Below are 24,696 nucleotides of genomic sequence, written 5' to 3' on the forward strand. Positions count from 1 at the left end.
CTAGACTATTGCATTAATGTCAACAAGATTCCAATGTAATTATTAAGTGCCAAAGGGAAGAATGTGCACCTTCCTCATTGGTACTTGATATTGGCCAGTAGTTTCCTAAAGGGATGTCTGCAAGCCACTCAATATCATTATATTAATGATAATTTACATTATCATTGAAAAATGTATTCAAATGATACTCGTGGGACCAGGAGGAGCATGTCAGGGCTGTGAACCATTACCACAGTCAATCTCAATCAGCACCCTTATCTTACCAGCACAGACTGGGCTCCTCAATAGAGGTGCCAAAGATTTCCTGTCCCAGCAAACAGGTGAACAACGTACAGAAGGCCCAGGTTGCTTGCAGATGGAATAGAATGCAAATGAGACCCAACCATGAAAATTCAGCTCTCTGACTACTTCCGTCGGGTGGGGTGGGGTGGGGGGTTGGGGGGGGGGGGGGGGGGGGGGGGGGGTGGGGTGGGTGGTGGCTGTGTGTGTGTGTGTGTGTGTGTGGAAGGGGGTGGCGGCTTACTCTGCCTATGCCAGCCCAATGGAAAGATGGGCACTTGATTGTTAACCATGTAAGCTTTAATATGCAATGGATATGAATGCAAAAGTACACCAAAAATGCAATAAAATGCAGTAAGGGCTAAGGGGTTGAGTTGATTCTGGTGGTGTAATTCTCCAGTTGATATGATAGGAAGTGCAATTGCTTCCTTCAGAAAATAACATTATAGACATCTCATGTTGAGACAAAATGGGAAACTCTCTTTGGAAATTGCTTAACCATGCCAAATATTACTGAAGAACTGGATGAAAACTAATTGAAGGTATTTATTATGCTATCCATTTGTACGTTTTCTTGCTGTTTCAAGCCTTTTTGTACAGGCTTTGGAAAGCGATATAACCTATATTGCAATGAAATATGACAACCTTTCCCTTTCATTTTATTCCTTGTAGGGCCTATAAGCAGTGTTTTGGTAAACAAGTACGGATGCCGTCCAGTGATGATGTGCGGAGGCCTGCTATGTTCAATTGGAATGATAGCTGCTTCCTTTTGCAACAGTATCATTGGACTTTTTCTTTGCGTAGGCTGCATCGGAGGTGAGTATTATGCCCAGCAGCATTAGATAGAAGATGCGCCATGTGTGTCACTGTCTCCCCAACCTGCTTGCACTGATAATAGATTGGGACTTACAATCTTGACTTGGAGCCTTGAGTATGAATTTCAGCCTTCAGATCATCTGCAGGATGGAGAGCAAGGAAGTCTGCTGAGATTCCTCTGCCTATACCAAAGCATAACTCTTAACAAGTTGTTTAGTCATCATTGATGACATATATGTAGTAGGCATGGATTAAGTGGAGCTGCTTTCCCAAGCAATGGATATTGCAGTTGGAGAGAGTTAAATTAGTGGGTGGAATCTGAACAGAATAGGGGAAAGAAGGGATAATTTAATGAAACAATTAAGCACAAATGTACTGGAATTCATTTCAACATTGTACTTAGTAACTTTAGAACATAAATAATAGGAGTGGGAGTGGGCCATACGGTCTCTTGAGGCTGCTCTGCCATTTAGTAAAACCATGGCTGAACTTTGGTATCAAATCCAGTCCTGCTCTATCCCCATATCCTTTGATTTCCTTCGTGCCCAACATTACTCAACAAGAAATGTTGCGGTGCCTGTTCTTAGTTCATAGAGGTACCTTGCTGTGAATGAAAACGCCACAGCGTCATTCTGACTGACAGCCAACGCAGGAGGAAGATTCTTATTGGTGTGCAATGAGGCATCACGGTGCTGAGGTTGGGGACTAAAGCATGGGGCAGAATTTTGAGGTCGTCGGGTGGGCACAGTGGGCAGGCCTGGGAGCAGCCGGGAAATAGCCCGCCGCCCGCGATTGGCCCTTGACCAATCAGCGCTGCCGGGGTGGGAGTGGGAGGAGGGCGAGCGCTGAAGTCAGCACAGCCGCGGTGGGAGCGTGCAATGAAAGCTCCCTGAAGACGGAGAGCTGCCTCAGGGAGCTGAAGAATTTGAAAGCATCAGATAAAGGTTTTAAATTGCGCAAAAAGTGTCCACACATCAGACTCACTCACCTAAACATTTAGATTATAAAAATTCTGCCCAAACATTTTTATTTTTTTAAATTAATATCGGAAATCTCATCTCACCCTTGGATGAGGTTTCCTCAAAAATCCAAAGGTCATCTGGCCGATTCACCCACCTGCCAACCATAACGTTAGACGGGCTGTGAGAAATCCAGGTTAATTAATACATTGATGGCCTGAATAGGCCTCTTAATTATCGGCAAGCACGCGGCCGACTCTCACATGAGCCCGCTGACCGAAATGTCGTGCGAGTGCGCGATGTTGTCGGGACACTTGCCCAACGTCATCCCGCGCTATTTTACACTCAGGCGTATCGGGCACGCGCCTGACATGCCGAGTAAAAAATCCTGCCCGTGATGTTTGGGCTGTGTACATGTCACTGTGCCTGGCCTGTGATGTGATGCTGACACCAAGTATGGAAAACAGACAAAACATTTAATTCTACAAAACATACACTCTTCCCCTTGACAAATGAAGAATTTCAGCCCTAAAAATTCTATATGTAAAGGTACAAGCGGTAAAGTGCTATAGGGTATGACGTGACAGCAGCAGTGGAATTCTCCATTTGGTAATTCTTCCAAAGATGCTATGTGCAGCGACAGCACAATTCTCCCCATTGTAATGAATTCTGGAGGTTTACAATGGGAGGATTGTTGATGGTTGAAAAGAGTCAGCATTTGAATACTTCATACTTAATTTATCATTATTTTTAAACAATTTAGTTACAAAAGTGAGCCAAAATGATATTAGGTGTGCACATGAAGTGAAATATCACAAATCAATTAGTATGTGGAATATATGACTTTTGTAATGATTTATGGAATAAACACAGCAATTCCTGATGTCCTATTTATACCTGTGTGCATTTTCAGTACCGACCTATTCCCTTATTGCTTACTCCATAAATATTTTATTAATCCTTATTCCCAATATTCATATTGATAAATATAATGTTCTCTTTTTTTTTTCAGGACTGGGATTGGCTTTCAACCTGCAACCATCCTTAACTATGATTGGAAAATACTTTTACAAGAAGCGCCCCATTGCCAATGGGCTCGCTATGGCTGGTAGCCCAGTGTTCTTGAGTACTCTGGCACCTCTGAATCAATACTTAGTTAATGTATTTGGTTGGAGAGGCAGTTTCTTTATCCTAGGAGCAATATTGTTGAACTGCTGTGTGGCCGGATCCTTAATGAGGCCGCTACAACCCATAAAATCCACTGCCATAAAAGATGCACAGTTTTCCACTATAAAGAAAGATGAGAGCAAAGACGTGGGGGATGGCCCGTTGCAGAAAAAGAAGAAGAGATTAACATTCTTTGAAGTACTTAATAATTATCTAGATCTCAGCCTCTTCAAACATCGGGGATTTCTGATCTACTTGTCAGGAAACGTCATTATGTTTTTTGGCTTCTTTGCCCCTATTGTGTTTTTGGCTCCTTATGCCAAGCACATGGGCATAGATGAATATTCCGCAGCGTTCCTGCTCTCCATTCTAGCTTTTATAGATATGTTCGCAAGACCCAGCATGGGGCTCCTTGCAAACTCTAAATGGGTGAGGCCAAAGATCCAGTATTTCTTTAGCTTTGCTGTCTTCTACAATGGCTTCTGTCACGTTATGTGCCCATTGGCAAGCAGCTTTACAGGCCTGGTAGTCTATACCGTTTTCTTCGGCTTTGCCTTTGGAATGGTGAGTGCTGTTCTCTTCGAAACGCTGATGGACCTGGTTGGCGCCAAGAGGTTCTCCAGTGCAGTGGGACTCGTCACCATCGTAGAGTGTTGCCCAGTCCTTGTGGGGCCACCACTGGCAGGTAAGAATCATGTACTCTGAAGCCTTCATGCAGTGCCGTGTGCACAACTCAAATCTGCTCAGCTTGTCCAATATTTTCAGCAAGAGAAAAATATTTATTCTTAGCGTTAGGCATTTTATGACGTATAAAACTGATGGGGTCTAGGAAGAAATGAAAAACCGGATACTATAAAGAGAAGAAGGTACATAAATAAAGGGAGATCAATTATAGGGAAATGGCCGGCAGAAATGCTAGGATGAAAGGAAAATAGATCTAGGGATTAAAAGAAGACAGAGGAAGGAAGCTGGAAAATGGGAAGAAATGGATATAATAGCCTTTTGCGACTCAATTAAGTCAAGATGTTATGTATTTTTCCAAGGCTACCTGGGTGATTTGATTGCAGCCATACATAATCAGGTAAAGAAGGACAAAAAAGATGCGCAGAGACAAGCCTTTCCATTTACTTTCAATTGCCTAGCTCATTCTGATGTCTGTCACTGAAATATTTAATAATACTTTGAGTCATTTTCACTAGCTTGTCATTTACAGTTTCAAATTGAAAAAACATATCCCCCAAGCATCAGAATGTGGCAGAATGGCAGAGTCTGAATACGCTGAATAACTCTTTTATATTTTAAGTTGATTATGGTTTCAAATTTAGGTCCTATGGCAACAACACTGCCTGTAAGTTACAGTCTATTCCTGTTGTCTGAGATGTAGCTTCAATCACTGATCCAGAATGATCTGTGTTTGCAAAACCCATTGCATTTTTTAAAAATTGCATTGGTCTGGTTCAAGGAAATAAAATACTGCTCCCCTTGGAACATAAACTGCATGGTTTGGATATAAAGGGGCAATAGTTTCATAAAATAACATTTTCTTTAATAAATACTTGATGTAGGATAAGTATAATCAAATTTAGGGGAGGCAGTGGCGTAGTGGTTTTGTCACTGAACTAGTATTCCAGAGACCCAGGGTAATGCTCTGGAGACCTGGGTTAGAATCCCACCACGACAGGTTGTGGAATTTGAACTTGATTTTTAAAAATCTGGATAAAAGTCTGATGATGACCATGAAACCATTATCGATCATTGTAAAAAACCCACCTGGTTGACTCATGCCTCTGCTGTCCTTACCTGGTCTGGCCTACACGTGACTCCCAACTCACAGAACAATGTGGTTTACTCTTAAATGCCCTCTGAACAAGGGCAATTTGGGATGGGCAATAAATGCCAGCCTAGCCAGTGACACCCATGTCCCAAGAATAAATAAATTTAAAAATATATTGCTTACGTAGGATATTATGGTTCAGATGACTGCATAGCTGTCCTCCCTCAATGAACAGAAATCGTTTGATGGCAGGTTTTTCATGAAGTCGGCACAGCTTCAACAAGTCCTGAGAAACACTTTAATATTTTTCGAGCTTCACTCCAGCTCCGCTCGGCACCCTCAGATCCCGAGACTCCTGTTACAAAGGTACCTGCTTCAGCTGTCATGAGCAATTACTTTGCTTTTCACCTGCTTGGGTAGAATAAAATAGGAAATTTCAGTGCAGTGAACATGACTCTTTGCGCAACAAAGCTTTTGTGTCTTTGCACAGCAATATTCTGAAGGTTACTTTCAGTTCAGCATCTCACTGTTTCCATCGCAGCGATGTTTCTGATCCTGGCTGTCCTTGGTGCAGCCACTTTTCCCCGGTGAAATTGAGTGGACCCAGGTTTTGGCTGTCAGTTTTGAATGACAGTTGTCACAGCTTAACACTTACATGCTCCAAGTGCGAACACAAGCTGCTAAATGTTATCAAGTTGAGCACTGCATATGGAACAGTCAATTTAATGCACCCATAAAATGCAAGATGGCCACCGATATCTGTCTGTGTAAGGACACTTGACCGCTTATACGCAGAATCCTATTTCCTCACTTGCAGGTGGGAAGCGGTTCACCCAGTTTCTGAGTACTCAGGGCACGGCCTCCCCACAGTTTCCGGGCATCGGAATGGGGAGAGAGGGGGGAGGCTCCTGATCCACCTGGTGACAGCCGCAGTTCCGTTTGCAACTCCAGGGTTTGGTTCTCCCAGCGCAGCATACTTAAGCAGGGCAGGCAGATGATGGAATACAGGCTCAATTACACACCATCCCTGCCGCACCACTGAGATACACTGCCTTGACAACATGGTTTATTGGAAGAAAGGGTGCCTTCCCAAAAGAATAGGGGGAGAAAAAGCAAGAAAAATGTTAAGGGAATCATATGGGATAAAGAAAACTCTGAAACCCCTGAGAGATTCGGCTGCCGATGCTGTAATATTTGCAGTTCTAGGGCTAGTGATCACCGAGCATGTGCCCTGCTGCACACTTCCCCCTATAAAGTTGGTGGCTGCGCATACAACTGTGCCTGCACAGTGCTGGCAGCAAATGCAGCCTAATGTTTCTGGAGGAACAGCACCTCATCTTCTGACTAGGCACTTTACCATCTTCCGGACTTAATATTGAGTTCAACAGTTTCAAATCATGAACTCTCTCCTCTATCCCCACCCCCTTTCCGATCCCCCTTTTTCCAATAATTTATCATTTTTTTACAGCTATATTTTTTTCTTTTCGCTCCTATTTTTAAATTTATTTCGATCTATTGTTTCATTTCCACCATTTAGCCCATTTCGATCACTTAGCCCCACCCCACTCCCACTAGGGACATCTGCCACTAGCTTGCTACCCTTCATGTCCCTATTAGCACATCCTTTAGATAATATCACCACCGTCAACACCCCTTAGTCCTTTTGTCCATGACATCTTTGGCAGTGTCTTCTTGGCCTCCACCTATCACTGGCCCGCTATCGAGCTCTCCTGTCCCACCCCCTTCTACCAGCTTATATTTCATCTCATTTCTATACGTCTTAGTTCTGATGAAGGGTCATACGGACTCGAAACGTCAACTGTATCCCTCTCCGCAGATGCTGTCAGAGCTGCTGAGTTTTTCCAGGTATTTTTGTTTTTATTCTAATGTTTCTTGTGTATGTTTACAATCTTGTAGATCATACACTTGTAATTATAAGGTTCCCTACTTTATGGGTCAACATCATCACCTCACAGCAAACATCCATGCCGATGCTGTCTCTCTCCCTGTTGACTACGTACTGTTAGGAATGGTCAAGCTGATGAGACATTCACCAGCTTCTTCTCAAACCGAAACCCTAGCTACTGATTTTAGTTATTCGATCCAGCATTTATATTTATTTTGCATAAAGGATAAATCTTTTTTTTAAAGAAAGGCACTTTAAAAAAAAAGTAGCTTTTCTTCCAATATTTCTTTTCCCCATCTCCGAGCCAGATAGTCTTTGCGCCCCTGCTGTGGAGAGATAGGTGGGCAGTGGCTCCCTCAGCTAAGGCCAGCCCCAGTGTGACTCCTGCCCTTTTGATTTTTCCTTCCTCCTCAATGGGAATGCTTTAGCTTCTCCTTGGCCAGACTGTGCCTAGATCAAGAGGCTGACAAAACAGGGGTTGACTCTAAGGCCTGAACTTTTCCTGCGTCGGTGGGAGTGGGGGTGGGCGGGGGGTGGTCGCAGAGCTGACCACCGCCCTCGATCGGCTCGGCACCGTGATTTCACGCAGGCGGGTCAATTAAGGCCCGCCCAGCGTGGATTGCGAGCGGTGGTCTATCTGTGCGGGCTGTGGGGGCGGGGGGGCTGGTGGGGGCAGTGGAAGAGGAGGGAGAGTCGGGTCTGGTGTTCTTTTGTGCACGTGTGCGAAAGAGCGCTTCAATCTCCCTGAGGCACGGAGCTGCCTCAGGGAGATTGAAGTACTTTTTAAAGAAATTGTTAAAAACATAAAAAATTTAATGAAACATGTTCCCTCAAGTGACTGTGTCACAAGGGATGGGACATGCTTTTATTTTTCAAAAAAAGTTTTCATTCAACTTGTAAAAGCTTTAGGAAACCTCATCCTGCTCGTGGATGAGGTTTCCTAAAATAATGTAAAGGCCACTTGGCCTTTTTGCCTGCCCCCTAACTGTTAGGTTGGAAGGGGCAGTGTAAATTCAGCGTTAATTAGTACGTTAATGGCCTTAATAGGCCTTTTAATTATCGACGGGCACACAGCCGACTCCGGCATGCGCCCACCGAACAAAATATGGCGGGACAGTGCGATGACATCGGGATGCATGCCTGTCATCATTCTATGTTCCGGCATTTTGAGCCCTCTCCCACGTGCTGAATGTAAAATCCTGGCCTATGTTCATTCTACTGTGTGGGTTTCCGAATGGTAGAATTCAGATGCTCCGCACCATGTAGAGTTAAGCCATCTACCAAATGAAAACGCTATAAATGTCAAAAATGCATGTTAGCACATCATGTCATAGTGAAGTATTGTTGTGTTGGCAGTGCCTTAAATTTAACTTTTTGCAACCGTTATATTTTACCAGTATCACCTCCCCAAGATAGCTCTACCTAATCCTTTTTTATACACACTGCTTTGTAATATAATACATTCCATTTGCAAACTGAGGACAGCCAGCAAGTGGCCATTTCTCCATTTGTGTTCTGGGAGGTCTGGCCGTCTGTACAATATGAGGAGGTGTTGGGGCAGGGATTTTATCTTCGTATTGTTGTGCTAGACATGCGCATACCAGACGTGTTAAACAAAAGACTTTAATTTATCCAGCCCCTTTCGTGGTCTTAGGACACCCAAAAACGTTTTCAAACCAGTGGATTATTTTTGAACTGCAGTTACTGTTGTAATATAGGCAGCCAGGCAGCCAACCTGCGCACAGCAAGCTCCCACAAACAAGAAGGAGATAATGGGCCATAACTTCCGAAGAGTGGCAATCGCAAATGGATTGCTACTTCACTCCTAGTTGCTTATACTGAAATGCAGCCACACCTTTCTTGCCAGACCTTCAGACTTAGGCCCAGGGAGGGGCTGTTGATGGGGAGGGTGATCCATTAGGGGAGAGGGTGTTTGGAATTGGGTGTGGGCTGGGGTCAGGTGGTCAGTGGGGTGGTGGTCAGCGAGGTTGACCCTTGCGTTCAAATTCTTCCATGGCTTCACCCCTCCCTATCTCTGTCATCCTCTCCATCTTTACAACTGAGTAGGGTATCTGCATTCCTCCAATTCTCATCTCTTGACCATCTCTGATTTTCATTGCTCTAAGATTGGGGGACCATATCTTAAGCTGCTGAGGCCTTAAGCTCTGGAATCCCTTCCCTAAACTTCTCTACCTCTTTCTCACTTTATTTAAGATAAAAAAAGAAGAGAAATTATATGCATCTATATAATGCTGTGCATGATCACCAGACATCTCAAAGCACTTTACAGCCAATGAGGTACTTTTTGAAATGTGATCACTGTTGTAAATGTTGCAATGCAGATGTTCCTTAAAACTGGCCTCCACCTGTCCTAATATCTCCTTATGTAGCTTGGTGTCACATTTTGATTAATAACGCTCCTGCAAAGTGCCTTGGGATGTTTTACTATGTTAAAGGCACTGTATAAATGCACATTGTTGGCGTTGTTGAGACCTGTTCTCGCTATTACCTTTCACAGGCATCTCTAGTATCTTTCCAGCCAAGTTATCCCATTAATCAAAATGGTACACATCATAGGAAGAGGAGAGACAGTTAAAAGTATGATTATTACAGTGGCAGGGCTCAGACAGTGTATAATGTACAAATCACATAAAATTACCTTTCCTGTGTTAAGGTACCCCCTAGATCCTTCACTCACTCTACCTTCTGTATCTTATGTTTCTTGGACTTGTCATAATTTTGAAGGACAACTGAGTTGGCCAAATAGAGCTTCTCTCTTAACTATTTAAGGGCTCTGTCTTTTTTGTTGTGCACAAGCTGTCAGTCCAAGTTGTCACATTGCTCTTGAAGTTGATTTGAAGTACAAAAGCTAATAGGTGGGAGAGTAAGCTGTGAGGAGGACACAGAGATCTAAATAGGCTAAGTGAGTGGGCAACCAAATGGCAGATGGAGTATATGATACTTGTAAATGTTGATGTTCAAAGGAACTTGGGTGTACTCATACAAGGAGTACAGAAAGTTATCACACAGGTGCAGCAAGCAGTTAGGAAGGCAAATGGCATATTGGCCTTTACTGCAAGAGGATTAAGGAAGTCTTGCTACACTTGTACAATTGTCAGACTACATCTGGAGTATTCAGTGTAGATGTGGTCTTCATACCTACGGAACGATATATTTGACTTGAGGGCAGTAGAGCAAAGGTTCAGTAGATTAGTTCCTGAGATGAGAGGGTTGTCCAATGATGAGAGAATGAGTAAATTGGGCAGTTACTCTCTGGAATTTAATGAATGAGAGGTGATCTTATTGAAACACACAAAATTCTGAAGGGGCACTGAGAGATTATTTCCTCTAGAACATCTAAGCCCATAACTAACAGATAGATCTAAGCTCTGCAGTGGTGCCATATCCAGTCATGAGTGGTTAAATAACTAACTGGAGGGGGGAGGCTCCACATATATCCCCATCTTCATTGATGAGGGACCCAAGCACATCGGTGAAAAGGACAAGGTTGAAGCATTTGCAACAATCTTCAGCCAGATGTGCCAAATGAATGATCCATCTTGGCCTCCTCCTGAGGTCCCCAGCATCACAGATGCCAATTCGATTCACTCCACACCACATGATATCAAGAAATGGCTGAAGGCACTGGGTACTGCAAACTCTATGGGCCCTGACAACATTCCAGTAATAGTACTGAAGACTTGTGCGCCAGAACTAGCTGTTCCCTTAACGAAGCTGTTCCATTACAGCTACAAGACTGGCATCTTCCTGGCAATGTGAAAAATTGCCCAGGTACGTCCTGTCCACAAAAGTAGGAAAAATCTAAGCCAGTCAATTACTGCCCCAATCAGTCTACTCTTGACCGTCAGCAATGTGATTGAAGGGGTCGTCGACAGTGCTATCAAGCGGCACTTACTTAACATTCAGGCATGTGCTGATAAATGGCAAGTAACATTCTTGTTACACAAGTGCCAGGCAATGACCATCTCCAACAAGAGAGAATCCAAACACCTCCCCTTGATATTCAACATCATTACCATCGCTGAATCCTCCACTATCAACATCCTGGAAGTTACTATTGACCAGCCATATAAATACTGTAGCTACAAGAGCAGATCAGAGGCTAAGAACCCTGTAACGAGTAACTGACCTTCTGACTCCCCAAAGCTTGTCCACTATCTACAAGGCACAAGTCAGGAGTGTGATGGAATACTGACCACTTGCCTGGATGAGTGCAGCTCCAACAACACTCAAGAAGTGTGACACCTTCTAGGACAAAGCAGCCTGCTTGATTGGCACCCCATCCACAAACATTCACTCCCTCTACCACTGACACTCAGTGGCAGCAGTGTGTACCACCTACAAGGTGCACTGCAGGAATTCACCTCGGCTCCTTCGACAGCACTTTCTAAACCTGCGACCTCTATCATCTCAAAGGACAAGGGCAGCAGATGCATGGGAACACCACCACCTGGAAGTTCCTCTCCAAGTCACTCACCATCCTGACTTGGAACATATTGCCATCCCTTCACTGTCACTGGGTCAAAACCCTGGAACTCCTTCCCTAACAGCACTGTGGGTGTACCGACACCACCTGGAATCTTCATCGCAGGATTCTTAGCCTCTGACCTGCTCTTGTGGCCACAGTATTTAAATGGCTTGAGTAGCTTTTTGGTCCACTCCTGCCCCTGCTGTGTTCTTATTTCTTAGGTAGACAGAGCACCAGCTGTAAGTGCCTGAGTGTTGGTGGGGTTTAACGTCACCTCTCAGATAGGCTATTAGTAAGCTGCTTGTCCAATTATGTTCATCCTACCCAATATAGGGCTTTTGCTTACAGGGTTATCCAGAACTGAGCTGGAAGAATCCTGGTCCCCCATCACACAATGATAGCCTGCAGATTTTTAATAAGAACCTAATCGCTTCACTTAAGTCATTCAAGAAAGAGAACCTGGCACCTTTACTGGGTTGGACCTACACATTGGTCAACTTATTGTGCTCAGGAGTAGACAATAAATGCCAGCATCTTCCATATCCTGGGAACTAATTTAAAACTAGGTGGCAGGATGTGACATCATCCCTTTTGTCTATAAGATATCTCAAGAAAGGGCAAAGGACAATCCTGGGCAAGCCGCTTCTGCACTGGATGACCAAAATGCAATGAACCACAATCTTAGAACTTTACAGCACAGAAAGAGGCCATGTGGCCCATCGCTTTGACAGAGCTATCAAATTAGTCTTACCCCCATATTCCTTCCCCATTGCCCTGCCAATTTTTTTTCCCCCGGCACTTCCCAGGTAGAAGCCTTTGACCAATGATTAGGGTCATCAGTACCAGCATTGAGCAACCTAAAAACGGAACAGGACAAAAATATGAACACACAGGAAGGAAGATATTTTCCACGCAGAATGAAAGTTTGAATGGTTGAACTTTTAATTCCCAAATATGCTTGGGCATTTTACTGCCCTAGTTACTGATATCGTAGCTGCTGCTGCTGCACTTATTTTCCTGCATGTCTGATGCAGGTAATGGGATTCACACTGTAACATGAGAAGTCCGAGCAAATCCTTTCAGATACAGTTGCTTCATTTACTTTGGCATGGTATAAAACACCCAGTCACAATACCATATCACATGTTTGAGGAGCTCTTTTGCTTACGGCGTTTAAGTATGTCTGCCATTTCAGCATGTGAGGGCACTTGCCAATCTTTTTTGGACTTAGATGAAGCACTCAAGTGTCAGGCAGTGACCTTGGGGTGACTAAGCACTCGTATTGTCACGAGAGGAGGGGTTATAATTTCACGGGTTGTCAGCAGCTCTTATTGCTTACCAGGGTTATTAGGTTTTTGACCTTCACCTCCAGAGATAGCCATGCTGCCTGTTGGCACTGCTTTTATCCTCTATATTATGCATTTTATTTGTGCCCAGTGTGAAAGGCACAATTTTTTTTTAGCAGGAATTTTATGTTCAACAAGGTAAGGGACACTACTGCTGGGCAATGGAATTTTAGGCATCCAGTTTCACTATCAAGTACCCCTAGGTCAAGATATAACAAGCCATTTCAGAGCAACACTCCATCTACTCTGTCTGAACAATTTAGTGATTTAGCGACAGTTTTGTGCTATGTGTTCATACCTACAGAGAAGTGGAGTTAGGAGCAACCAAGCTCATCGCATACAGGAGGTGTCAGCGGTGGCTCAGTGGTAGCACTCTGTCCTCTGAGTTAGAAGGTTCAAGTCCCACTGCAGAGGCTCAGACACAAAGATCTAGACTGATTTTCCAGTGTAGTATTGAGGGGGAGCTACACGGTCAGAGATGCTGCTTTTTGAGGGAGTTCCCCCTCTGCCCTCAGGTGAACATTAAAGATCATATGGCACTATTTTGGGGAACCTTGCTGTGTGTAAATTGGCTGTCACATTTGCTACATTACAACGGTAATTGCAATTCCAAAAAATATTATGGGCTTTAAAGTATGTCATGGACCAGATGAGGAGGGGTTGAATGGCTCCCCTCTTTGCCCTCTCCTCGTTTGACTGCAACAGGTTTCTTTTTTTTGCAAAGGACACGCTTGCCAATTCAGTGAGTACTTAACTATTTACACACTGGCCAGAATTTTACGTTCTGCGGGCAGGTGGGCGCCCAACTGAATGGGGATGAAATTGCGCGAGATGACGTCGGGCGAGCGTAATAGGAAATTTACAAATGGATATGGACAGGTTAGGTGAATGGGCCAAAATTTGGCTGATGGAGTTTAACCTGGATAAGTGTGAGGTTATCCATTTTGATCGGAAGAATAAAAAAGGCGACTTATTACTTAAATGGAGAGAAACTTCAGAATGCTTCAGTGCAGAGGGATCTGGGTGTCCTCGTGCATGAATCGCTGAAAGCTAGTATGCAGGTACAGCAGCCAATAAGGAAGGCAAATGGACTTTTGGCATTTATTGCTAAAGGAGTAGAGGGGAAGTGTTGTTGCAACTGTACAAGGCATTTGTGAGGCCGCACCTGGAGTACTGTGCACAGTTTTGGTCCCCTTACTTGAAGAAGGGTGTAGTTGCACTGGAAGCGGTTCAGAGGAGGTTCACTAGATTGATTCCTGAGATGTGGGGGCATGTCTTATGACGAGAGATTGAGCAGTTTAGGCTTATACTCGCTAAATTTTAGAAGGATGAGAGGAGATATAATTGAGGTATATAAGATGCCAAAGGGGATAGACAAAGTAGACGTGGAGCGGATGTTTCCCCTAGTGGAGCATTCTAGAACAAGGGGCCATAGTTTTAGGCTAAGGGGTAGTAGATTTAAATCAGAGATGAGGAGGAATTACTTTTCTCAAAGGGTAGTGAATCTGTGGAATTCACTACCTCAGAGTGCAGTGGATGCCGGGACGCTGAATAAATTTAAGAAGGAGATGGATTTTTAATTAGTAATGGGTTGAAAGGTTATGGGGAGAGGGCAGGAAATTGGAGTTGAGGCTGAAATGAGATCAGCCGTGATTGTATTGAATGGCGGGGCAGGCTCAAAGGGCTGAATTGCCTACTCCTGCTCCTAGTTCTTATGTTCTTATGAGTACCCAACGTCATCGAACACTCGCAGGATGTTGCGTTCAGCAGACGCACGCAAAAGTTGGAAGATTGCCCGCTGACAATTAAGAGGGCAATTAAGCCCATTAATGGCCCAATTCTCAGCAATTTTTCATGGCCCATCCAACCTTACAGTTGGCAGGCGGGTCAATCAGCCAGGCAGGCTTTACATTTTTGATTAAACTTCACCCAATGGCGGGATGAAATCTCTGTTAGGATTCAAAATTAAAATAAATATCTGGGGACATTTTTTATGAGGGATTCTTTCAGGTGCTTGATTGTGCTGCATGGACATTTTTTGCTGTTTCGTTTATTCTGTGGAGGCCTGCAGTTCCCTTCAGGGAGCTCATTGGAAGCGCTCACCCAGCACCCGCTGTGACGTTGGCGTCCACCCTCCTCCCGCCCCCACCGGCAGTGCTGAATCTTTCTCTGGGCGTGTTTCACAAGATCGCAAATGGGGGCCGATCGCAGGCAGAAGCAAAGTTCGCATGTGCTTCCGGGCCCACCAATCGCACGCACTCGACAAGCGCAAAATTCAGGCCACTTTGATCATAATAGAACCAATAGGTCAGGTTCTCTTAACAAAGAAAGAGGTTAACTTTATTATAAGAAATCTTTATTATAACCAATTTAAGCAAAATAATAAAATATGCTCTGACTTTCACACATACACGCACATGAAATACACATACATACATACATGCATATATATTATATATATATAAATATATAGGAAGGATAGGTTGGCCAAATTATAGTTCCTTAAATAAAAGGAAAAGAGTACCCAGTCTGTACTTTGGTGACTTGGCTAGTTTCAGGCTGAATCCGATGGCCTCAATGCTTCCGATTTAAAGATGTAGACGACTGAGTTGGTTGTTCTTTGGGAAACAGTAGTGCTGTGTTGGATTCTCTTAGAAAATCTCTGTCTGCAACACAGCGTCCCTGGGTGTTCACAGCCAGCAAACAGGGCTCAAAGCTTACTGGGTGGTTGGAGAAAAAAGGGAGGCAGGAGGGACCTCACTTAGGTCTTCTTCCTCAGCTGCTTCCCCTCTGTTCTGCTGAGAAAAGATGTGCTTAAAACAGTCAATGAGTTGTCATGTGACCTTCCTTCTCCAACTGCCAGGGAAATTGAGAAAAGAAGATTTTGTCTGTGAATTTCACAGGTGACTTGATTAGTTCATGTCCAGAAGCTAACTTAGCCAAGATCCCATTGTCCAATCTATTAGTCCCATCTCCAGTAGTTGAATACCTCAAGTGATTGCCATAGATGCCTTGCTAATGAGACAAGACGTGTGAACCCTTCACACCCTCTAATGTCATTGTCTTAGATGGGTTTTGCAAATAGCCTGACTTCACGCCAATGAATTGGAATGTGGGATGTATAGTAATGCATATTGGGGTTAGCCATCTTGGGCTATGAGTTTAAGTCACTTTAGCCTTTGGGTTTTTAAAATGTATGTTTTTTAAAAGTGCAATTCAGATTTCCAGCTGGTGGATTAAAAATCATTACTTGGCATAAAGCACATCTCCATGACAAGTGCTTTGGGATGTCCTAAGGTAATGCATTGTTTGCTTGTTTCTTTCTTCCATCCCTCCTTCCCACTAAAGAAAGACATTGTACAATTTCACCGCATGAAGAGCAGAAAGGGAATCTCCAAACAAGCTATGCTTTGTTTAGTGGTGAAGGGGTGGTGGTGGCAGCCGGGTGGGGGTGTGGTAGCAATGTGCTTGGGAATAATGGTATTTCAGGGATCATTGTGTTGAGATAGCTCCTGCATTGTAATGAAACTGCAGTGTCAGCTTTAAATTGCCCTCATGTGGAACTCTGAGCCAGCTACTACTGCTTCAAAGAGCATGTTAGATGACAGCTTCTGGGATTGATTGGCAGCTTCGAGATGACAAGAGATAGTAACTCTTCACTCATTCGTTTGCAGTGAGATGTTCTAGGATCAGCTAAGATCAAGAGTAGGAGAGAATCTGTTGGTTTAACCATGCATAGAGAGCTACCTGGAAAATAGGACCAAACTCCATCTGAGTATGAACACCCAGAATGTTCACAACACGTTCAGTGAGGCAATGATCAGTTTTTATTTTTCAGCTTGAAAATTGTTTTAAATATATGATTAGGCTACTGGGAGTCTTTGCATTTATTAGTTGTTTTGCATTGTTCACTTTTTCAATCATCCTTTCATATTGCACGTGATATATAGATTGGTTTATGCACCCGCTAGTCACAGAAAGAAACATTTGCATTTACATAGTGCCTTTCACATTCTTGGGATGAATCAATGTACTTCATAACCAATGAGGTAATTTGAAATGTAGTCACTGTTGTAATTTAGGCAAACACAGCAGGTTAGTTGTGCACAGCAGGTCCTACATTCAATATTTAAGTTAAACAGTGTTAGCTGATGAATAAATATTGCCCCAGCTCCTCTTTGAAATAGTGATATCCGATCTTTAGCCTCCAAATGAGTCTATTGTCTCATCTAAAAGGTGAAACTTCACCAGTACTGTACTAAAGTGTCAGCCTCACATTTATGTATCTCCTTGTGTGCCCTCAACACCCCAAAATTCTTCAATTCTTATGAATGACTTTTTGAACGGGAGGAATTTTCATTTTGTTGGGGTATAAGGGCTGACAATTTGCAGATACAAACATATGAACATAAGAATTAGGAGCAGGGTAAGGCCACTTGGCCCCTCAAGCCTGCTCTGTCATTCAATGAGATCATGGCTGATCTGAAGGTAACCTCAACCCCACATTCCTGCCTACCCCCAATAACCTTTCACCCCCTTGCCATTAATATATTCAAATACTCTGCTTCTACCACCTTTAGAGCAAGAGAGTTCCAAAGACTCACAACCCTCTGAGAGAAAACATTTCTCCTCATATCTGTCTTAAATGAGCAACCCCTTATTTTTAAACAGTGACCCCTGGTTCTAGATTCTCCCACAAGAAGAAACATCCTCTCCACATCTACCCTGTCAAGACCCCTCAGGATCTCAACGGTTTCAATTAAGTCACTGCTTACTCTTCTGAATTCCAGTGGATAGAAGCCTAACCTGTCCCATCTTTCCTCATAAGACAACCCACTTATTCCTGGTAATAATCTAGTAAACCTTCTCTGAACTACTTCTAACACATTTACATCTTTCTTTAAATAAGGAGACCAGTGCTGTACACAGTACTCCAGATGTGGCCTCACGAGTGCCCTGTATAACTGAAACATAACCTCCCTACTTTTGTAATCAATTCCCCTCAGAATAAATGATAATCTACTGCTTTCCTGATTACCGGCTGTACCTGCATACTAACCTTTGTGATTCATGCACTAGGACTCCCAGATCCCTCTGAATCTCAGAGCTCTGCAGTCTCTCACCATTTTGATAACAAGCGTCCTTTTTATTCTTCCTGCTAAAATGAACAACTTCACTTTGTAGCCTCCTTACATCCTCTTCACAATTTACTTTCCTATCTATGTGTCATCAACAAATTTAGCCACCGTTCCTTCGGTCCCTTCATCCAAGTCATTTATATCAATTGTAAAAAGCTGAGGCCCCAGCACTGATCCCTGTGGCACGCCACTCGTCACATCCTGCCAACCAGAAAAAGACCCATTTATGCCAACTCTCTGCTTTCTGTTAGCCAGCCAATCTTCTATCCATGCCAATATGTTACCCCAAACACCATAAGCTTTTATTTTCTGCAATAGCCTTTGATGTGGCACTTTATCAAATGCCTTCTAGGAATCTAAGTATAGTACATCCACCTTTATTCCCTTTATCCACAGCACATATGACTCCTTCAGAAAACTCAAATAAGTTGGTTAAACATGAATTCCCTTTCACTAAACTGTGTTGACTCTGCCTGATTACCTTGAATTTTTCTAATTGCCCTGCTATAACATTTTTAATAATAGCTTCTAACATTTTCCCTATGACAGATGTTAGACTAACTGACCTATAGTTTCCTGCTTTCTGTCTCCCTCCTTTTTTGAATAAAGGAGTTATATTTGCTATTTTCCGATCTAATGGCACCTTGCCCGAATCTAGGGAATTTTGGAAAATTAAAACCAACGCCTCAACTAATTCATGAGCCACTTCTTTCAAGACTTTAGGGTGAAGCCCATCTGGACCTGGGTATTTGTCAGCCCGCAACCCCGACAATTTGCTCAATACCACTCCCCTGGTGATTGTAATTTTCCCGAGTTCCTCCCCGCCTTCCATTTTCTGATTTACAGCTATTTCTGGAATGTTACTTCTGTCCTCTATAGTGAAGACTGAAGATAAATACCTGTTTCATTCATCCGCCATCTCCCTACTTTCCATTATCAATTCCCCAGGCACACTCTCTATAGGACCAATGCTCACTTTGTTAATTTTTCTAATTAAAAACCTATAGAAACTCTTGCTATCCATCTTTAGCTTACTAGCTAGCTTTCTCTCATACTCTAATTTTTCCTTCCTCATTAATCTTTTTATCATTCTTTGCTGTTCTTTATATTCTTTCCAATCTTCTGACCTGCTACCCATCTTTGCGTAATGATATGCTTTTTCTTTAAGTTTGATACTGCGTTTAATCTTTTTAATTGACCATGGATGGTGGGCCCTTGGAACTTTTCTTTCTCATTGGAAAGTATGTACTCTGTGCATTCTGAAATATCTCTTTAAATGTCTGCCGCAGATCTTCTAGTGACACATTCCTTAACCTCATTTGCCAGTTCACTTTAGCTAGCTCCGCTTTCATGCCCTCATAATTGCCCTTATTTAAGTTTAAAATATTAGTCTTGGACACGCTCGTTTCTCCCTCAAAATGAATATAAAATGAAATTATATTATGATCGCTGCTACCTAGGGTTGCCTTCACTAGGAGGTTATCAATTAATCCTATCTTGTTGCTCAATAGCAGGTCTAATGTAGCCTGCTCCCTGGTTGGCTCCAGAATGTGTTGCTCTAAGAAACTATTCTGGAAACATTCTATGAACTCTTCATCTATGCTACCTTTGCCCATCTGGTTCTTCCAGTCTATAGCAAGGTCCCACAATGAATGAATGGCCAGTTAATCTGTTTTAACAATGTTGGCTGGGGGATTGCGTCTTTCATGTCCACCTGAACAGACGGATGAGGTCTCAGTTTAATTCTTCATCTGAAAGATGGTTCCTCCTATACTCCCTTCACATGATACCAACATCACAGCTTGGATTATGTGCTGAAATTCTGGAGTGGGTTTGAACCCAGAATCTTCTGATTGAGGCGAAAGAGCTGTCACTGAACAAAACTAATACTAAGTGGGAGTTTTGAAAAACACTGTGCTTGGCATCAGCTTTAAGTTTCTAAGCTATGATATCCTCTTCCCTTCCTGTTAAAGGGTCACTGGCATATTTCAATAAATAAGCAAATGACCTTCCCCCATGTTTCAGAATTCTCACGTTACTCAAAATTTAATAATGTCATGTAGATCCATTCAGTGATACAGAGTCAAGATTGCACAGTAATAGAGCTCTGTTACTTTTTCTGCTCAGGAAAGAGAGAGAGAGAGAGTTATTCACTGCGGGGTTAGAGGTTCACATGAAATTGGCCAAACCAGCGCAAAAAAAATCAAGAAATTTCAGGCACAAGTTATGTCCAGGACAAATGGATCTCCTGCAATCCTTTGTGCCAGTTTAAAAAATATTGCACAGTGATCTGGCCCCACCCACAAAATGGCCACGCCCTTGATTGAATTAATCACTCTGATGAGTCTCATTAATTGTGCCTATTTGATGGTCACTGAGGAAACTACTGAATTTGAGCTCTTTTTTAAGCGCACGGATACGAAGAGGCATCTTGTAAATATTAAAAATCAATCCACACAAGGAACTGACAACTGTAGACCAGTGAACCCATTAAATGCTTCTCTAATGTTTTAAAGTAATTTTCAATTCTATAAAATCAGGTCACTGATAGGTATTGGACTAAACACGGCGATTAAAGATTTTCAGGCGTGATAATAAAAGACCACCGACTACCACGCAGGAGATCTAGTTAGGTCTCTCTAAATTGTATTTCGCTGACTTTTCAATTTAATTCCTCCAGCAAGGCTTTGAGGTGAGAACAGCCGGATGCAACAGGTAAAGGTCCTTCCAGGCTCGCTTGTAGACCAAGAGCAGCAGGAGCCCTTCCTCACCTCACTCCACCCCAGACCCCCAGGCTTACCATTAAACAACCCCTTGATCCAATCCTTTCAATGGCCTGACAGCTAACGCACCGCCAGGGTCCATGATCAGACTATTGATGAGCAACAGCGGGAGGTGGAGGCATAGTGGCACTGTCACTGGACTAGTAATAAAAATCAGTAATGAAACCGATTGTCATAAAAACCCATCTGGCTCAGTAATCTCTTTTAGGGAAGGAACTCTGCTGTCCTTACCTGGTCAAGTTACTCCAGACCTACAGCAATGTCGTTGACTCTTAACTGCCCTCTGAACAAGGGCAATTAGGGATGGGCAATAAATACTGGCCCAGCCAGTGATGCCCACCCATGAATAAATTTTTTAAAACTCTCCCTGAACCTTGATAAAATCCAATGACCCACTCAACTCCTGACCTTAGGGTAGATGGTGGCGTAGTCACTGAACTAGTCATCTAGAGGCCCAGGCCGATGCCCTGGGGACATGGGTTCAGATCCTACTGTGGTAGCTGATGGAATTTAAATTCAATTAATAAATCTAGAATATAAAGCTAGTCTCATTAATGGTTGTAGAAACTCAACTCCTGATCTCCCATTGCCCTCATGTGTGACTCACCTGACCAACAATATCCAACACCTCCACCCCCCAGCCTCTGATGTCCAACTCACCTCCGATGACTCACTTCCCACCCCACTTCCAATGTCCAACCCTCCCCCTGATCTGCAACCCCACCTTGTGCGACTCACCTCCACTCCACTCCCACCTTGTGACCTCCAATGTCCAATTAAATCACCGTGCCATGCCTGACTCACCTCTGCTCTGTGCCACCTTACAGCATGATAGCCTTTCAGCCTGGCTGGCTGTCACTGGGAAAACAATGCCAAAACAATAAAATCACGCTGAAATAGGATCTCCGGGAAACCCATACTTCCAAGTTTGCAGGTTGCTAAATCTGATCCCTTCTTGCTTACCACCTTCCAGTTTTTGTCAGGATATATGTCTCCATGTGAGAGGATTGGAGAGGGTTGGGATGATGGCACATTCTTTCTCTTTGGATAAAACTAAAAAAGCCAGAGGAGCTCTGTGGCAGTTTGATCCTCACGATACTCTTAAAATAATTAAGTCAATAGACCACCTTAAGTGAGTTAGCATTGATGTTAAATATATTGCCAACCAGAAAGTTCAGGCCTGGCTTTGTAAATTGGCTTTCTAATCAGTTTCCTCATCAGTGCTCCTTTAATCTATTCAATTGCTCATAGCCTTGTTTTGGATGCTTTGAAGCACTGACAATTCATCTATTAAACGCAAGAATGTCGTTATTGTCTTTCAGGACTATTGGTGGACATAACTCAAGATTACAGGTACATGTACGTTGTGTGTGGAAGCATTGTGATACTAGCGAGTATCTATTTATTCATTGCAAATGCAATCAACTACCGGCTCCTGGAGAAGGAGAAGAGAATGGAAGAGGCCAACATGAAGGCACCACCAAATGATGCAGAACTAAATGATATCTGTGATAATGGCACTGATGATGTTGAAGTTAATCCCCAGATGCTGTTGGGAATTTCTTCTGAGAAGGAAACTGATATTTAACACCACATGCTGCCCTGATTTTGTTCCCAGTTTGCACTTGGAATTGAGTGCCAGAGTTTTAATTTCACTTCAGAATATAGATATGTCAAACCCCAGATAGATATCCAGTTTTCCAACAGGGGTAAGTATTTTCAGTTGCATAAACATGGTGTCATACATTAAACCTTTTGTTCCTAAGGGGTAACCCTTTGAGTATCACTTATTACCCTACTTTATAATTCTTCTGGGAGAAGTCACAGATGATTCTGCTTTTGCCCTGCATTGTTAATTGAATATATCCTTATTTAGCAGGATGCAGAAGAATGATGAATTCATAATGATTAAAATGCAGAACATACTCCTTCAACTTTTTCTGTCCCAAATGTTCACCTCTGTGACCTGCCATTATGCAGACATGTTAAATCCAGATCTTAATTGTTGCCACTAAACATTTTTAAAAGTATGCCAGCAAAACAAATGGAGCCTGTAATTTGTTCCTGATTGACCTCAATTTTTTTACCATGCACAACTTTTAAAAAATGTTATAAACAGTCTAAGATACCTGTGCTAAGAACTACCTTAGTTAAAATATTAAGGCACTGCTACAGCAGAATCAAGACTGCATGCAAAAGAATCAGTAATTATAAACTTTGTTCAGAAGAGGGCACTAGACTAAGAATAATTGAAGATGAGCCCCTGTTCTTTCTCATGAAGAGATAACCCTTCCTAATAAAGTCTCGATAGACTTGAACCCAACCTTTCATTAAGTTTGACTTTCAAGAAACCTAATGAAGAGCGAAAAGGCCTTGCCTTTACTGTTCTTTTGTTTTGTGATTAAATAGATTAAAGTCTAGTAAACGAGCTAAATTAAGCTCTGCCACTCAAAAAGATTTTAACTAGGTATAAGAGAGAGCTTGAGGGACAGGGGCCCTTAAGCCAAGATTTTCTAATCAATGTTGTTTTAACACTGGCGGTAACCTCTTTAATTTTAAAATAATGCCAATCAGAAAATCTAGGCTCGAGTATTCATCTGAAAATGAAATCAATGTTGAAATACTCTAGAGTTTAAAGCTCTGAAGTGAAATGAAGTTCGGCCAATTCTTAGTGACAGTCAGCCCACAGCATCACACTGCCTCATGTTTTGTCACCAAGTGACACTGTCAAACTTTGATAATTGCTCCTGTGAAGCGCCTTGAGGTGTTTTTCTACATTAAAGGGGCTATATAAATGCAAGTTGTTGGTGTTATAAATTGGCAGTGTCACTCAAACTACAGGATGGCTAGTATCAAATAGATAAACAGCATTGGCACATTCTTGGAAGAGATTGGCACATTATTCGCTGTTTGGTGCTGGGGCATTTAACTGGGGCAGAGTGAAGTGAGCTTTAAAATCCAATTACTGGCACCATTTCTGATCTGGAGGTGCTAATTGAAGGCACTGGGTGCCTGAGTGTTAAAATATTCCATTACCTTGCACCAAAGCTTCTCTTTACCTTATGTCACTCAGGAAAAGCCTTAGCGCTTTCTTGAAGACATTTTGTACAACAATTCTATTAAATCAGGTTGGTGCCATGAGTTTTGATTTTAAGGAAGCTTTTCAATTTGTATTTAAATGGTTCTATTATATTTTCAAGATACAGGACAGAATTTTATGGTGCAACTGTTTTTACTTTTTTAATAAAAATCTATCGTATAATAAAGTCCGCATTCTAAGCAAGTAAATGGAGTAAGTGAAAGCCTTAGCATCGAGTAAACTCAGCTCATACCACGTTGGCATAAAGAATTGCAAGTGAGCAACTTGGTACAGCTCTGTTGATTTTCGCTGCTTCTCAGTGGGGAAGTGTCTATCATTCCCAGCCTCTCCTTACAGCAATAAAAATGAAACTGACAACTTGGAGATAAGCGGGCGCTGTCACACCCCACTGTGCCATGCTTACTTCAGTTATGAATCTTATGCACTGATCCATGGTCACAATGAGATTAGGGCTGGGGTGACCTTTAGATACTTCCCAAAGTTAGCACTACCTCTTTACTTCTTAGCAACAGTATAATTAGTGACCAGGAAAATTCTAAAAGTACCTGCAGTATTTGGTATTTAATATAAATATGGGCCATCAATTTCAATTTCAAACACATCAAGACACAATATACAAGGCAATTTAAAGCTAACTAGCTGGAGGGGAAACCCATGGGATTGGCCGGAATGTTGTTATACAGTGCATCCACTATCACTTCTCATTGACTTCAACACTAAACAAGCTGTAAAACCAGTTTTGCACCTGGACCCTGTCACTTTTCAACTGGGCTAGTTAGATTACAGTTGCCCCCAGAATGTGTACTGTGGATTTACTTTTCCAACCTCAGCATGCTTTTCAAGTACAAGTGCTATCTTAATAATTGAAGATATGATGGAAATAGAGAAGCAATGATAGCCCCGTCATCGCCTAGAAAATAATATTGCAGCCAAAACAAC

General features: G+C 42.7%; 1 protein-coding gene across 2 annotated transcripts in view; it reads left to right on the forward strand.

The window, feature by feature from the left end:
• Window positions 1-24,096, forward strand: part of zgc:165507 (uncharacterized protein LOC561188 homolog) — a 150,746-nt gene extending 126,650 nt beyond the window's left edge. For both annotated transcript variants that reach the window (XM_041216303.1, XM_041216302.1), the window contains 3 exons: window positions 952-1,095; window positions 3,067-3,906; window positions 21,980-24,096. In XM_041216303.1, the coding sequence (XP_041072237.1) occupies window positions 952-1,095; window positions 3,067-3,906; window positions 21,980-22,245 (1,250 nt within the window). In that variant the 3' untranslated portion in view covers window positions 22,246-24,096. The remainder of the gene's footprint in view (window positions 1-951; window positions 1,096-3,066; window positions 3,907-21,979) is intronic.
• Window positions 24,097-24,696: the final 600 nt, after the last annotated feature.

Source organism: Carcharodon carcharias, chromosome 21, assembly GCF_017639515.1.
Source record: "Carcharodon carcharias isolate sCarCar2 chromosome 21, sCarCar2.pri, whole genome shotgun sequence".
NCBI lineage: Eukaryota > Metazoa > Chordata > Chondrichthyes > Lamniformes > Lamnidae > Carcharodon > Carcharodon carcharias.